This window comes from Tursiops truncatus, chromosome 15 (genome assembly GCF_011762595.2).
Source record: "Tursiops truncatus isolate mTurTru1 chromosome 15, mTurTru1.mat.Y, whole genome shotgun sequence".
In the NCBI taxonomy this organism is placed as follows: Eukaryota; Metazoa; Chordata; class Mammalia; order Artiodactyla; family Delphinidae; genus Tursiops; species Tursiops truncatus.
This window is the reverse complement of record NC_047048.1, coordinates 60146958-60162524: the sequence shown is the minus strand read 5'-3', so window position 1 is coordinate 60162524 and position 15567 is coordinate 60146958. Positions and strand designations below refer to the sequence as shown.

Genomic DNA, 15567 nt, shown 5'->3' with positions numbered 1-15567 from the left:
CCCCCACACCCCACCCTCCACTGAGAGCTTCCAACGCAGGGTACCGGATACCTCTCAGCAGACATAGCCCAGCTGCCAGGGCTCCTGCAGTGGTGGATACCATCTTAACAACCATGGTGGCTGCTTGGCCATGAGAAATGCAGGGGCTACAGGCAGCCCCCTATCCTGTGGGAGATCCAGACCAACCAACATGCATAGCAAAGTAGCTTGACAGGAGAGTCAGTGTCCCAGATCGTGAAAAATCATTCCTGTCATCCTGGCCAACCCAGCTTCTGGGAGACAAAAAACCATCCACTGTGATAGGTGAATAATGCTCCCCCTCAAAAAAAAAAAAAAAAAGATGTCCGCGTCCTAATTCCTGGAACTTGTGAAGATGTTACCTTATGTGGCAAACGGGACTTTACAAATGTGATTAAGGAACTGAAGATGGAAAAATTAGTCTGGATTATCCAGGTGGGTCCAATGTAATTACAGGGGTTCTTACAAGTAACAGAGGGAGGCAGGAGCCTCAGAGTCAGAGAAGGAGATGTGATAACGGAAGCAGAATTTGGAGTGATGAACAGAAGGGAACCAGGAATGTGGACAGCTTCTAGAAGCTGGAAAAGGCAAGTACACAATTGTCCCCCAGAACCCTGCCAACCCATCTCAGACCCTGACCTATGGAACTGCAAGACAATAAATTTGTTTTGTTTTAAGCCATCAAGTTTGTGCTAATTTGTTACAGAAGCCATAGGAAACTAATGCAGCCAGCAAGTATTTGGGGGCAGTTAGAAAACTGTGAGCACTGAACCCCACTTCTCTTTGCCAGTCCTTCCCCCTTTGACTTGACATCCAACAAAAGGCAAATGTTCAGAAATTGGCAGGACAAGACAAGTCAACCTGTTAGTAAAACCTTTAGCATTCAGATCTTTTATTTAAATATTTATTTCATTATTTTTAAAGTTCTCCATCCAAACCACAGCTGTAACTGGAATCCAGCTGTCCCAGGCAATAGAAATATCAACCGGGGGTGTCCTGAGATTGGCAGATTGTGGGTTGCTAGAGTCAAAAAGAGATTGTCCGGTCCAACCCACCCACTTGACAGATGAGGAATTGTGGCTGGAGAGAGGGTGGGTGTCTGGGAGTAGGAAAGGTGAGCGGGTGCTGGGCAGATGGTGCTGGAGCCCCTGCGCAGGCATGGCCTCAGTGCCTGGCCCTGCCTGGCCGCCCCCCGTCATGGCTGCTGTTGGTACTGGCCCTCGGTGGCCGTGTAGAAGTCATCCAGCACACTCTGGATGTATTCGAAGGTGGGCCGCTCCTCGGGGTGGTTCTTCCAGCAGCGAGTCATGATGTTGTAGAGCTCCTCGGGGCAGTGCTCTGGTCGAGGCATCCGGTACCCCCGCTCCAGTGCCCGGATCACCTCAGGGTTTGACATCCCTGAGAAGGAGCCATGGAATTGAAAAGGGAGGGATTGAGGTTGGGGTGGCAGACACCGTTGCCTCCCCAACAACCATCACTCCCCACCTCCCCATGGGAACTGAGCTCCTCCCACTGTGAAAGCCAGGTATCCCTTCCCCAGCCACCCCTGCAGCGAGAGCAGGGGCCTGGTGCACAGTTTGGGCCAATGGAGCTGATGGGGAGACTCCCAGGAAACTTTCAGGCAAGGTTTTTCTCCCTTATGAGAAAAGAGGCTTTGGAGGACACAACCTTCCTCCTTCCTTTGGATACTGACACAATGTGATCTTTGGAGCTGCAGCAGCCATCTGACCACATGGGGAAGACAGTCACAGAGGAACCAACCCAGAGTCCTGAGAGCATTTGAGCAACTGAACTGACCAGTCACCAGTACCAGATTCCTTGCTCTGGGGAAAAATAACTTACCTATTGTTTCTACCACTCTTAGCCTGATAATTTGTTACTTGCAGCCTAATGCATCCTAATGGATACAGCATTCCATAACCCATTGTCTGATTTTTATTGGTGTACCCTCAAGATAAAACAGTCAGGTAGCTAGACTCAGTGTCACCCTATGAGTGGGAACATTTCTTTCTTTTTTTTTTTAGAAGATGTTGGGGGTAGGAGTTTATTAATTAATTTATTTATTTTTGCTGTGTTGGGTCTTCGTTTCTGTGTGAGGACTTTCTCTAGTTGTGGCAAGCAGGGGCCACTCTTCATCGCAGTGCACGGGCCTCTCACTATCGCGGCCTCTCTTGTTGCACAGCACAGGCTCCAGACGCGCAGGCTCAGTAGTTGTGGCTCACGGGCCCAGTTGCTCCGCGGCATGTGGGATCCTCCCAGACAAGGGCTCGAACCCGTGTTCCCTGCATTAGCAGGCAGATTCTCAACCACTGCGCCACCAGTGAAGCCCTGGGAACATTTCTTTGTTCAATTAAAGTTTATGTTAGTTATCCTCAAGAACAACCCTTTAAACATCTATGATCCCCAATTTTATATTACCAGTCTTGAACACCAAACATATTCATAGATCCAAGTGCTCCCTTGAACATCTTTACTTGGATGTCTACAAGTCACCTCAAATTTAACAGGGCTGCAACAGAATTCTTGAATTTCTATTCCCAGACTATCATGCACCCAGTTGCTCAATCAAAACAAGGAGACTCATCCTTGATTCTTCTCTCTCCCTCACCTTCCACATCAGTAAGTCACACCCTTTCTTCTTATAAAACACAGCACCAACTCATCAACTTATATCTGTTACGACTGTCACCACTGCCTGTGCCGTTGCTGCAGCTCCCACCATCTCCCCAGCCCCGATGCACTCTCCACACTAAACCAAAGCATTGCTTAAATGTGGAAATCAGATGATGCCACTTCCCTGCCTAGAATCCTCCAATAGCTTCTGTACACTTAGACTAACACCTATAAGCTTCACCATGACTACGGATCCTGCCTGACTGGGCCCCTGCCAACCCCCTCATGTACTGTCTGCTCTCATTCCTTGTCTCCAGCTACCTGGCTTCCTTGCTATTCTTCAGGCACACCCCAGGCCCTAAGAGCTGGCAGTACCTTCTACCTGGAATCCTTCCCCCAGATCTTCACTCGGCTGGCTTTCCGCTCAAATATGACCTGCTCTGACAGTGCTCCCTGTCCGCAGGAGGCCCATGTCACCCCCTCTCCCGAGCCCCTGCTTCATTTTCTTCTCTGCAGTGATCTCCACTGAGAGTGTGTGTCTGTTTAGTGTGTGTTCCTCCAGGCTAGAACGTGAGCTCCTGCTGAGCAGGGACCTTGTCTCTTACTGTATCCTTCATGCGCTGTATCCTTCATGCCTAACACACAGTAGGAATTTGGTAAATACTGATGAGTGAACCAAGTGTCTACACCTTTTATTTCTAATCTTCAAAACCACTTCTGCAAGGTAGTTGACATCATTACCTATAATTTTTACAGATGAAGAACTAGGGTAGAAGTCAAGTGGATTTCCCAAAGTGTAATAGTTGATGGGGACAGGATTAAAACTCAGGACTATTTACTTAAAAGGTCAGGGACACGGGCTTCCCTGGTGGCGCAGTGGTTGAGAGTCCGCCTGCCGATGCAGGGGACACGGGTTCGTGGCCCGGTCCGGGAAGGTCCCACGTGCCACGGAGCGGCTGGGCCCGTGAGCCATGGCCGCTGAGCCTGCGCGTCTGGAGCCTGTGCTCCGCAACGGGAGAGGCCACAGCAGTGAGAGGCCCGCGTACCGCGAAAAAAAAAAAAAAAGTCAGGGACTCTTTATATCCACCTTGCCTCTTCTCCCCAGTGTTCTGGCTACAGATACCCTAGGGTACATCCCAACTGAAAAGGAACAGCAAACAACTTTATTTACTGAGTCCCCGGCAATCTACATGTCGGGTATATCTTTGTATACCCTATGGTCTACTCAGTGTAGGGTGCTGCCCATAGGCATGGGGATAAATTCATCCATTTGACGAATAGTTACTAGACACCCATTATGAGCCAAGCACAAATGTAGGCAGTGCAGATGCACCAGTGAGGAATACAGAAATGATTTCTGGCCTCACAGAGCTCAGAGTCTGATGGAGAAAATATCAAATGAATATATAGTTATCAGTGGTGATGAATGCTGTGAATGAAACAGTATAGGGTATTGTGAATGAGAATCACAGGGACATGTATGGTACTTTAGATCAGAGGTCCCCAACCACCGGGGCGTGGACCAGTACAGGAACTGGGCCGTACAGCAGGAGGTGAGCGGCGGGTGAGCAGGCGAAGCTTCATCTGCTGTCCCCCATCGCTCCCCATCCCTTGCGTTACCACCTGAAGCACCCTCCCACCTCCATCCGTGGGAGAACTGTCTTCCGTGAAACCAGTCCCTGGTGCCAAAAAGGTTGCTGCTTTAGATGACTGGGCTGTGGGGTACAGCATGAAATGAAGCGGGAGAAGTAGGCAGGGGCTGGATCATGAAGGACCTGCAGGCCACAATTAGGAGTTGGGATTCTGTCCTAATTATGCTGGGAGGCCATTAAACAGTTAGAGGTGGAGAAGGGAAAAGATCTGGTTCACAGTTTTAGAAAAATCCCTCTGGTCTCAGGTGGAGAAAGGCCTGTTAGAGAGATGGGAGACTGATTAGGAGGCCACTGCACCAGCGAGGTGAGGGAGGATGTTGGCCTGGTGTTGGTGGAGGCTGTGGAGTTAGAAGTGGGCCAACTTGGGGTGTTTTGGAGTCAAATGGCCAGAACCCTGTGACTTCTTGGATGTGGAAACGGATGAGAGAAGAGGAAGGGCCAAGCAGGTTCCCAGATTTCAGGCTTAAGAAACTGGATGGATAATGGAGGCTTTAACTGAGATGGGGCAGGCGAGGGGAAGTTGGGGGTGAGGGCCAGGAACTCAGTCCGACATAGAGAACAGACTGGTGGTTGCCAGGGGGGAAGGGGTTGGGGGAGGGATGGAGTGGGAGGTTGGGGTTAGCAGATGGACGCTTTTATATATAGAATGGATAAACAACAAGGTTCTACTGTACAGCACAGAGAACTATATTCAATATCCTATGATAAAACATAATGGAAAAGAATATTAAAAAAAAGAATGTATATAACTGAATCACTTTGCTGTACAGCAGAAATTAACTCATTGCAAATCAACTATACTTCAATAAAAATATTGATAAAAATCGGGACTTCCCTGGTGGTTCAGTGGTAAAGAATCTACCTTCCAAGGGAGGGGACGTGGGTTTGATACCTGGTCAGGGAACTAAGATCTCACATGCAGTGGGGCAACTAAGCCTGTGTGCCACAACTACTGAGCTCATGTGCCTCAACTAGAGAGCCCCCGTGCCGCAAACTACAGAGCCCACGCGCTCTGGAGCCCGCGTGCCACAACTAGAGAGGGAAAACCCGCAAGCCACAATTAGAGAGAAGCCCGCGCACCACAACGAAGAGCTCGCACACTGCAACGAATGATCCCACGTGCCTCAAAGAAGACCCGATGCAGCCAAAAAAAAAAAAAAAAAATTGATAACAATAAATAAACAAAATAACAAACAAACAAACAAAAACTCGGTCCGAATGGCCGCACTGACAAGAGAAGAGAGCCAGGCTGGGCCCTGGAAGCAGCCCCAAGCTGATGTTCTCTCTCCTACCTGGGTAAGGGATCCGGCCGTAGGTGACGATCTCCATCAGCAGGATACCAAAGGACCAGACGTCTGACTTGATGGTGAAGGAGCCAAAGTTGATGGCTTCAGGAGCTGTCCACTTGATGGGGAACTTGGCCCCTGTGGTTTGGACAGAGCAGAGTCAGGCTGAGTCTGGGGAGCAGTCAGGGCTGGGTCTCTGCTAATGCAAGGGAACAGGACAGCGGTACAGCTGCCAACGTCTGCCCCCTGCAGAACTGTGACTTCCCTCAATCTGGCCTCCGAGGAAGCAAGGAACATCCATCCTGAGTACAGATGGCTAAAGTGGGGAGGAGTGGGCCGAGGTGCCTGGGATGTGTCTGGGAACTCACTCTCTGGGGCCACCTCATTGATTCAGCTGACGTCCTGGTGAACTGCAACTCCTGAAGAGTGGAGTCCTAGAGGTCACAGGATCTTTGGGGACAGCAGAACTTCAAGGGACTTTGAGACCAGGTCACATCTGATGCCTCCGCCCCCTAACCCCCTGCAATGGGGAAAGGGAAGATTTTGGCTCTTGGCCTCTGAGGTTTCCCCCGTCACTGGGTGTCTCCCCTTCTAGTCCTCCCCTCCTTGCCTCTGGTCTGGGATGGGTTTAGTTAACCTTTGGTGAGTGATTTCTATCATAATTCCACTGTGGTTGGGGAATGTGGTGTAAAGGATACATGTTCTTTGGAGTTTGTTGAGACCTGCTTTATGATTTAGTACATAGTCAAGTTCTGAAAATGCTCTATGTTTTTTCTTTTTTTCCCCAATCCCTTCCTTCCTTGGGATTGAGAGAGTTTTTTTTATTCCTGCTTATCCTCTCTTGGTTTAGAAATTATACACTCTATTCTTTTTCTTTTTGTGGTATGTGGGCCTCTCACTGTTGTGGCCTCTCCCGTTGCAGAGCACAGGCTCCGGACACACAGGCTCAGCGGCCATGGCTCACAGGCCCAGCTGCTCCACGGCACGTGCGATCGTCCTGGACCAGGGCACGAACCCGTGTCCCCTGCATCAGCAGGTGGACTCTCAACCACTGCGCCACCAGGGAAGCCCTACACTCTATTCTTTTAGTGGTTGCCCTAAGTTTAGATTTTTTAAATTGTGTCATAATAAACATGAAATAGAATGTACAAATCTTTCATACACAACTTGATGCATTTTATATATGTATATCCCTTTGTAATCACCACTCAGATCAAGATATAGAACACTTTCTCAGAAGTGTTCCCTCCGGCCCCCTCTCTGTCAATACTCCCCCCAATCCAGGTAGCTATTATTCTGATCTCTAACATCATAAATGAGTTTTGCCTGTTTTTTTTTCGTTTGAGATACATTCACAGACCGTATAATTCACCCACCTAAAGTATACAGTACAATGGTTCTTAGTATATTCACAAAGTTGTGTTTTAAAATATTTTCATCATACCCCCCAAAACCATAGCAGTCACTACTCATTTCTTGCCAGGTCCCCACTCCAGCCCTAGGCTGGAGTTCATCTACTTTCTGTCTGTAGATTTGCTTGTTCTGGGCATTTCATATAAATGGAATCATATAATATAGGTCTTCGTGTCTGGCTTCTTTCACTTAACATGATGTTTTCAAAGTTTATCCATGTTTAGGGTATATTAATATTTTATGCCTTTTTTTATGGCCAAATGATATTCCATTGTATGTCTATATCCCATTTTGTGTATCAGTTGATGGACATTTGGGTTGCTTCCACTTTTGGGCTCTTAAGAATATTGCTGCTGTCAACCTTCACATATGTGTTTGCCTGTTTCTGAATTTTATATAGATGCAACTATCCAGCATCTAATTTTGTGTCTGATTTTCTTTTATTTCGATATTATGCCTTGAGAGTCATCTACTTTTTTGCATGTGTCACTGGTTCGTAAGTTCTCATCGTTCCATAATATCATATTCTGTGAATAGACCCCAATTTAAAGATCATTCTACTATTTGTGGACATTTAGATGCTTTCCAGTTTTTTTTTTTTTTTTTTTTTTGCGGTATGCGGGCCTCTCACTGCTGTGGCCTCTCCCGTTGCGGAGCACAGGCTCCGGACGCGCAGGCTCAGCGGCCATGGCTCACGGGCCCAGCTGCTCCGCGGCATGTGGGATCTTCCCGGACTGGGGCACGAACCTGCGTCCCCTGCATCGTCAGGCAGACTCTCAACCACTGCGCCACCAGGGAAGCCAGGTGCTTCCCAGTTTTTGTCGACTACACATAACGTTGCTCTTACCCTTAATTTCAACATGACTTGACTAACCCAATCTACAACTGATCACAGTCACTGGGGGAGAATCTGCAGACCAAGACACTATGTCCAGGAGTCCGTCCAGCTTAATAACTCACAGCTGATACTGGGACAGACCTTTGCATTTTTACCAATCACTTTCACGGGTCTTAACTCTCAACAGTCACGACCCACCCGAGTGGGCTCCACGGGGCCCTCGGCAGCATCCCCTACCTTCCCGAGCTGTGTACTCGTTGTCCTCTATGATCCGCGCCAGGCCGAAGTCAGCAATCTTGCACACCAGAGACGCAGACACCAAGATGTTGGCGGCTCGGAGGTCTCGGTGGATGTAGTTCCTCTGCTCGATGAAGGCCATGCCTTCTGCAATCTCCACCCAAAAGAGAGACACACTTACCCTCGGATCTGGCCCAGCCCAAGGTGGGCCTCATCCAAAAGCAGAAGAGAAATGTCCAAGTGTGAGAAGGCTGGAAAATACGTGCGCCAGCTCCCTCTTTTTTTGTGGGAGGGTCCTGGGCTCAGGTTGGCATTTCTCTGTCTACCCAGCCAGACTGGGGGGATCCTCAGGGCCTGGGCCAGTTTGGGGTTTCTCTAGAGCTCCAAGACCTCCCAAGAACGCTTTGAGGAAAAAGTGTTATTTCTCCAAGGACCTACACACACACAAACCAATATACTTCGACGGGCTTTCATCCCCAACCCCACTTCTGGGAACAACCTAGGCTCACATAACATTCTGCTGTATCTCTTATGCCTCCTTCACCCCGAAGCCTGGGTAGGGAAAATTCCTTTATTCATTCAACAAATATCTACTGAGTGTCTCATGGGTGCCAGACATATTGCTTGAACAGGTGGGGAGCCAGGCAAGATCCCTGCAGGTGGTAATAAGTACCATAAAGAAAGGATGAAGCAGGTAATAGGACACGAAGTGTAGAGGGCTGTTTTGGATTGGATGGTCAGGGAAGGCTGCTTTGATGAGGTGAAACTTTAGGAAAGATCTGAGTGATGATAAAAGTGTGTCAAATAAGAGCATCACCATGAGCAAAGGTCCGGAAGTAGGAGTGAGCTTGGGTATTCATAGAACAGGTGGCTGAGCAGAAGTTGCCAGAGGGGAAGTTGGGGGAGTTGAGGTTGTTAGGGAGGTGCTGATTGGGAAGAACCTTGTAGGTTAGGAGAGGCAGTTGGGTTGTATTCTAAGCATAAAGGGAAGAGAGAAGTCTTAGAGCAGGAGAATGACATGGTCTGATATATATTTTAATGTCATCATGGCTGCTGAGTGCATAATGGACTGTGTGGAGGATTCTTTTTTTTGTTTTGAATTTTATTTTATTTATTTTTTATACAGAAGGTTCTTATTAGTTATCCATTTTATACATATTAATGTATATATGTCAATCCCAACCTTGTGTGGAGGATTCTTATTCACAATGGGACCTTGGAAGCCTGACAGAAAGATGTGGGATTTTTCCTTAGAGACGTTTTCCACTTACAAGGGTTTGTGCATTAACCCTCAGAAACAGGCTTATGACTAACCCTCAGAAACTCAGAAAATAGCATTTATAGTTCATAAACTGGCCTTCAATGTCCTTGAGGCAGGCGTTATCACCATTTCTGTTGTACAGGGGAGGGACACATTTTCTAGATCACACCACCAGGGAGATTCTGATTCAAACCTGTCTGTGGATTTCCACTCCCCATACCCCAAGCTGCCTCTAGTTACTCAGAACCCCAGTGCTCTGGAGAACTGCAGCTGGGTGCAATCTGGTGAGATTATCTGGGGAGGTGGGACTTCTGACCAGACCAAACCGAGACACAAGCCTGTTCAAAGTCTGAGGCAAGTGGATGGTGCACTTGTGGAAGGTGGCCAGCAGGGAGCACCTGTGGCCATTGGAACTGAGGTCTGAGGCTCCAGTCTTTCCAACAAAGACGTGAGACTTTCTGATTTTGTTTGTGGTAAGGCAGAGTCTTGACCAGGGGGTGTGGAAAATTTATAAGGAGTTCCTCGACCAAACAGTTAACAACAACTGTAACATTAACGGCGGACGTTGTAGCTTATTCATTAATCATAAGATAATACTTAACAAACTTAAATAGCATTTACTCTCTGCTTTGGGGGAGGTACTATTGATATCAGCACTATTTTACAGGTGAGGAAACTGAATCCTAGAGAAATAATTAACTGGCCCAAGTGGAGACCAGGACTGGAAATCTGACAGCCCTGCTCAGGGTCTGTGTCCATTACTCTACCTGAATGTTTGGCACAGAGCAGGCACTAATGCTGGTCGTTACCATTTTTCAGTACCCAGGGACAGACTCTCATGTTATGGATTTGTACATGAGCACATGAGCTCAGTGGGGCAGGTGGGACTAACCCCACTCAGGAGACAGCAGATGAGAATGCTTAGGTGACTCTGCGGTTGGACCAGCTCAATTTGAGCCCCATATCTCTGTGATCTCCAAGCAAACTACTTTAACCCTCTGTGCCTCACTTTTCTTCTCTGTAAAATGGGGACAATAGAACCTTCTTCCAAGGGGTCGTGTGAGGATTAATACTCTAAGTCTACATCAGGGCTTAGAACAGAGTCTGACATATAATTATTGACTTCAACAGTGGCTATAATGGTCCCTGTTGAGGAAAGTGGCCCTCAGAAAGGTTAAGCAATTTGCTCAAAGCTACACAGGCAGAGCTGGGGTCAATAGCAAAACTCTACGTGATTCCTAAGCGCATGTGTATATAGTGGTTCTTCTCAAGGGTTTGTCAACTGAACAAATAGTGGATAGGTTGACTGGGTTCAGGGTTGGTCTACGAATTGGGGGTTAATGAGGTGGTGAGATTTCATGCCCACCAAGTGGGCTGCCATGATGTCAGGCGTTATTACTGGGTTTGCTTCTCAGAGTATCAGGGAATCACAGAACCAGCTGGAAGGGCCTGTAGGGATATCCCAGCTCAGGGCTCTTCAAACTGAACCCAGTTGATACCTCAAGGTCATCTTGGGGTTGGAGGGACAAAATAAAGGCCACCTGCTTCAATCAGAGCAGCTCTGTTTTGATCTATTTTAAAGTATTCAGCTGCTCTATAAGATTCATTTGACTAACCGAGTTATGGCTTAAAAAAAAAAAAAAAAGAAAAAGCTTTCAAACTTGAAAACCACAGAGATGGTCCAATTCCCTCATTTGACAAATAGAGAGACCAAGACCCAGAGTGGATCTCAGGCTCCACAGCCAGTTGGTGACAGGGCTGGGCAGCCTCCACTGACAGCGCCCACCTGCCTCTCTAGACTGGAAGTGAAGATCAGGCCACCAGGTTGACTCCTTCCCGTCCCTGGGCTCCGAGGGTACCTCTGCTCCTTGATGCACAAGGGCCTGGAACCTCTTTCCCTCCTGTGGTTTCTATTTTCCTGTCTGTGCCATGAGGAGAGTGGTTCTTGCCCCAGTCGGTGAACCTCCACCCGGCAAGGTTTCTGCCCGTTTGATAGTTATAATTTAGTAACAGGCCAGACTATTGTTTCCCCGGGGCAGCGCCCACTGAAGGGAAAATGCCAGGTCTTGATTTCCATAGGCCTCTGGCATTCCAGGCTCTGAAAGGTAAAGTTTTTTATTATACCTCTGCCCACCCCCCCAGGATTTGCCTACTCAAGTGAACTCTGCCTCAGGCATCTCCAGAAGGCCCAGCCCTAGGCCCAGGCGCCCCCCGTCTCCCTTAACACCTTCCAGGCTGCGAGCCACACCCTCTTCATTTTTGCCAGGCCCAGCCTCCAACTGACCAGGCTGAGCTCTTGTTTTGCCCTTTGGGCTTTGGCACAGGCTGCTTCTTCTGCCTAGAATACCCTTCCCTCTCCTCTTCATCTGCCTAACTTCTACTCATCCTTCAGGGCTCAGCCTAGAGACCGCTTCCTCTGAGAAGCCTTCTCAGATTGCTCCTGGACTAGGCTAAGTGCTCCAGCCGTGTACTCCCATAGCAGACTTTTCCTCCCCTGTTTTCCCACAGATAGGAGAGAATGAGAGGCTAGAAGTAAAAAGCACTCAGGCTGCGGGTGAGAAGAGCTGTAAAAAGTGAGGGGAAGATGAGAAAGAAAATGGGGTTTTAAGAAGCGTTTGTGTGATTTATGGACATTTTAAATTTTGCTGGATACTGCATTCTTTTGGCACTGAGCCAGGACCACTTGGGTCCTGGCTCTCTAAGAGACTCAGTTGTTTAGTAAGTGTAAACCCTGGGAGGACAGCAATACTTTCCATTTTGTTCACTGCTGTATCCCCTAAAAGTAACATAGTAATTTAGACAAGCTACTCCACCTCACTGGGCCTTAGTTTCCTCATCGGTACTTCACTTCATCTCTGTGCCTCAATTTCCTGCTCTGTAAAATGGAGTGACAATTACCTATCTGTGGCCGGACTATTACATCAGCGGCTTCCAGCGAACCATGCCTCCTGGGACTCATGGTGTAGTCCCTCCCACACTGACTGAGGGCTGGGCATGTGACTTGCTTTGGCCACGGGGACGTTAGTCAGCATGATGCAAGCAGAGCTTGCTCATTTACGGCTTGGTCCCTTAGAAGATTCCCTCTTGGAACCTCGCCGCCAGGATGTAAAGGAGCTCTGCTTGGCCTATTGAGTGACGTGGGGCCACTGGAGAGAGACTTGGAGGATGAGCCACCGTCTCGGACATTCTAGCCCCAGGCAAGCTCTCAGAAGAATGCATCCACAAGAGGAACCTCGGTTTCACCACGTGGAGCAGAAAAACCACCCAGCCGACCCCAGTCAACTCCACAGAATCATGGGAAATAGTACGTTGCTGTTTCAGGCTACTAAGCTTTGGAGTGGTTGATGACAAAGGAATAGATAACAAAAATCTCACCCTAGAAGGTTGATGTGAGGACTACGTGAGTTAGTACATAGAAGGCACATAGAAAAAGCATACTTTAATCCTGAGCACTCAATAAATGTTAGCTATCATTACTGTTACTACTATAGTATGTGATCAATAAACATTTGTTGAAGAGATAATTGCCTTCCTGTCGCCCTCCCCAGACTTCCCCATTAGACTCACACCTGGGCTGAGAAGTCGATGAGTCTTGGCAACGGCTGCTTACTGCCTTCTTCACTCTTCAGGAAGTCCAGCAGGCTGCCTGTGTCGGGGAGGGTGAAGCAACATTTACTACTCTCAGGACTTCAGCGTGTGCTTAAGATCGTTCCTAGTAATGGATCTAAATAAAAGTATTTACCGCTCCTAGTGTTTGAGAAACAGAATTGGGACGTTTGGAAAACGACTTTGTGATTGCCAGACTGGTCCCTTGACTGAGACAGCTTTCTGAGCCTGGATGACTGGGGGCGTGGTTTTATAAGGCAGGCATAATTATGTGTTTAGAAAATGATAAAAGCTTTGAGATGTTGAATCACTCTAAATGGAGGTCATGTGAGATGTTTCTGTATATAGAGAAATGGGCAGGGATTGAAAATGATTGGTAAATGGTGGTCTAAAAAAAGATCCCTGAGACTGTCCTGAATTGTGTGTAGGCAGGGTGGGGGCAGCCTGGAACGGATGCTTTGTCAACTCTTAAGGTTGACAAAGGTCTTAATGCTTTGACTCTCTTTTCTGGAGCATTGGTCCAGCTAGGGAAGGTGGCTGATGGTGGGGGGTGGGGGGTGGTTTAGGGAGTCACCCCAGGCTCTAGGGCTCACAGTGAACCCCTAGAAGCCTCTTCTCCTATCACCCAGGGGGATTCTGGCCCCACCCGCTCTCCCAGGGGCCCATGTGCTCCCCTTCTCCTGTCATCCCCCTAACATGATTTCACCCCCTCAAACAGGAGGGTGGGGTAGGTGGATATGAAGATGATCAGTGAGCTCGTGTCAGAAGAGCTCCTGGTCAGACTGGGGAAATCTTGAAGGCAAGAACCGTGACAGAGTCACCGTTGACTCTGCAATTGACCCGGAGGAGCCACAGCCTGCATCCCCCGCTCCCAGCATGTGGCACCTTTGGCCATGAACTCTGTGATGATGTAGATGGGCTCCTCTGTGACCACGGCATGCAGCTTCACCAGCTTGTCGTGCTGCAGAGTTTTCATCAGGTTGGCTTCTGCCAGGAACGCGTCCACAGACATGCTCCCGGGCTTCATCGTCTTCACGGCCACCTTGGTGTGCTCGTTGTAGGTGGCTGGAGTGGAACAGGGAGCAGGAAAGGTGGTCAGGACCCACTGCTCTTTCCCCACAGTTCTGGAAGACCCGGGTGCAGACCTGCCTCCTCCAGGACGCCTTCCCTGCCCATCTCAGCCCTTAGAGAGAGAAGGGGAGACATGGGCTTTGGCCTTAGACAGATGTGGGTTGGAGGGCCGGTTTACCACTTCCTAGCTGTGTGCCCTTGGGCAAGTCACTCAACCTCTTTGAACTGTGGTTTCCTCATCTGCAAAGGCTCTTTCAGGGATTAAAGAATAACCTTAAAACATCACTCAGATTATGTCACTCACTCACACACCTACCTTTGTTTTGTCAGACATTCATACACATACTATCTTTGCTTAAAATGGTTTATTTAATCTTAACACTGCTCTCAAAATAAATACCAGTTTCATCATGGTCCATAAGGCCCTGCATGATCTGGCCTTGCCCACCTTGCCTCATCATCCACCAACACCCCCCTTACCTTTTGTGCACCAATCAGCCTGCGTGTCATTCAGTCCCCCAAGCAGCCAACTCCCCTTCCCACCACAGGGACTTTGCACATGCTGTTCCCTCACCTCACCCTACTCCTTCCCTGCTTCATCTTGTTGATCTTGTAAATCTCGTTGTTGCTTGTGTTTCCATGTGTGCCTTGGCTGCCAGGAAGCTCTAATCCAGAGTTGAGGTCTTCCTGTAGTAAGAGTCTAAGGCCTCATATAATATTTTTTGTTTTCCAACCTCATCAGCCCAATCTGTCTTACCTTCCTCTCCATACTCTCTCTGCCACATTCTCTTATTCAGTGCCTGGCACATAGTAGGCTATCAATAAATATAGTTAAAATAGGTGGATTTTAACCTTATTTTTTTCTGGCTGAATTGTTTGCATATCTGTAAGTTGTCTTCACTCCCATTTGGAATGTGGTGGAGTATAAACACAACGGGGGGCGCCAGGCACTGGGCCAGGCATCGTGTCTAACCCACAGTCCTGCAAAGCAGGCTTTGCTATTCTTAGGTTGTTAGAGGCAGGACAGCAGGGGTGGAATATGACTTTTTGGTGCTCCACAATGCCCTAGCATGGCGCTGGGCACACGGCAGGTGCTCAGAACAGCTTGTTCGTCAGCTGCCAACACTGAACTCACCTGGAAATCTCCAGTTATACTTACCCTTTCTTTTTTTTTTTTTTTTTTTTTTGCCATGCTGCATGGCATGTGGGATCTTAGTTCCCCAACCGGGGATCGAAACCCGTACCCCCTGCATTGGAAGCACAGAGTCTTAACCACTGGACCACCAGGGAAGTCCTATATTCTTTCCCATTCTTAATTTTCATCATCCTAAGAGATGTTCAGGTTATGTCAACACCCAACTAATAGAATGTCCCAGCTCCATATGAGGGAGCAGATTCCTCATCTAGGACTCCTACTTCCCAGAAGAAAGTGTTTGACCCCAACAGGCCTGGCCTCAAAGGCAAATCAGTGTTTGCATGGCAGGACAATTTGGTTTGCTATCAGAGAGGAACTGAACAATTGCTCCTTTATGGTTATTATTCAAATCTCCCCTCTGCCCTGGGTGGCATTCC

General features: G+C 48.3%; 1 protein-coding gene across 5 annotated transcripts in view; it reads right to left on the bottom strand.

Moving 5' to 3' along the window:
- Window positions 1–882: 882 nt before the first annotated feature.
- The window catches only part of HCK (HCK proto-oncogene, Src family tyrosine kinase), a 39029-nt gene continuing 24344 nt past the window's right edge, over window positions 883–15567 (bottom strand). For 4 of the 5 annotated variants that reach the window (XM_033839924.2, XM_033839925.2, XM_033839927.2 and 1 more), the window contains 5 exons: window positions 13810–13989; window positions 12888–12964; window positions 8058–8211; window positions 5576–5707; window positions 883–1416 (listed from right to left, as the gene is read on the bottom strand). In XM_033839924.2, the coding sequence (XP_033695815.1) occupies window positions 1214–1416; window positions 5576–5707; window positions 8058–8211; window positions 12888–12964; window positions 13810–13989 (746 nt within the window). In that variant the 3' untranslated portion in view covers window positions 883–1213. Of the gene's footprint in view, window positions 1417–5575; window positions 5708–5937; window positions 6090–8057; window positions 8212–12887; window positions 12965–13809; window positions 13990–15567 lie in introns of those variants that run through there. The other variant, XR_004522074.2, reaches the window with a different exon arrangement.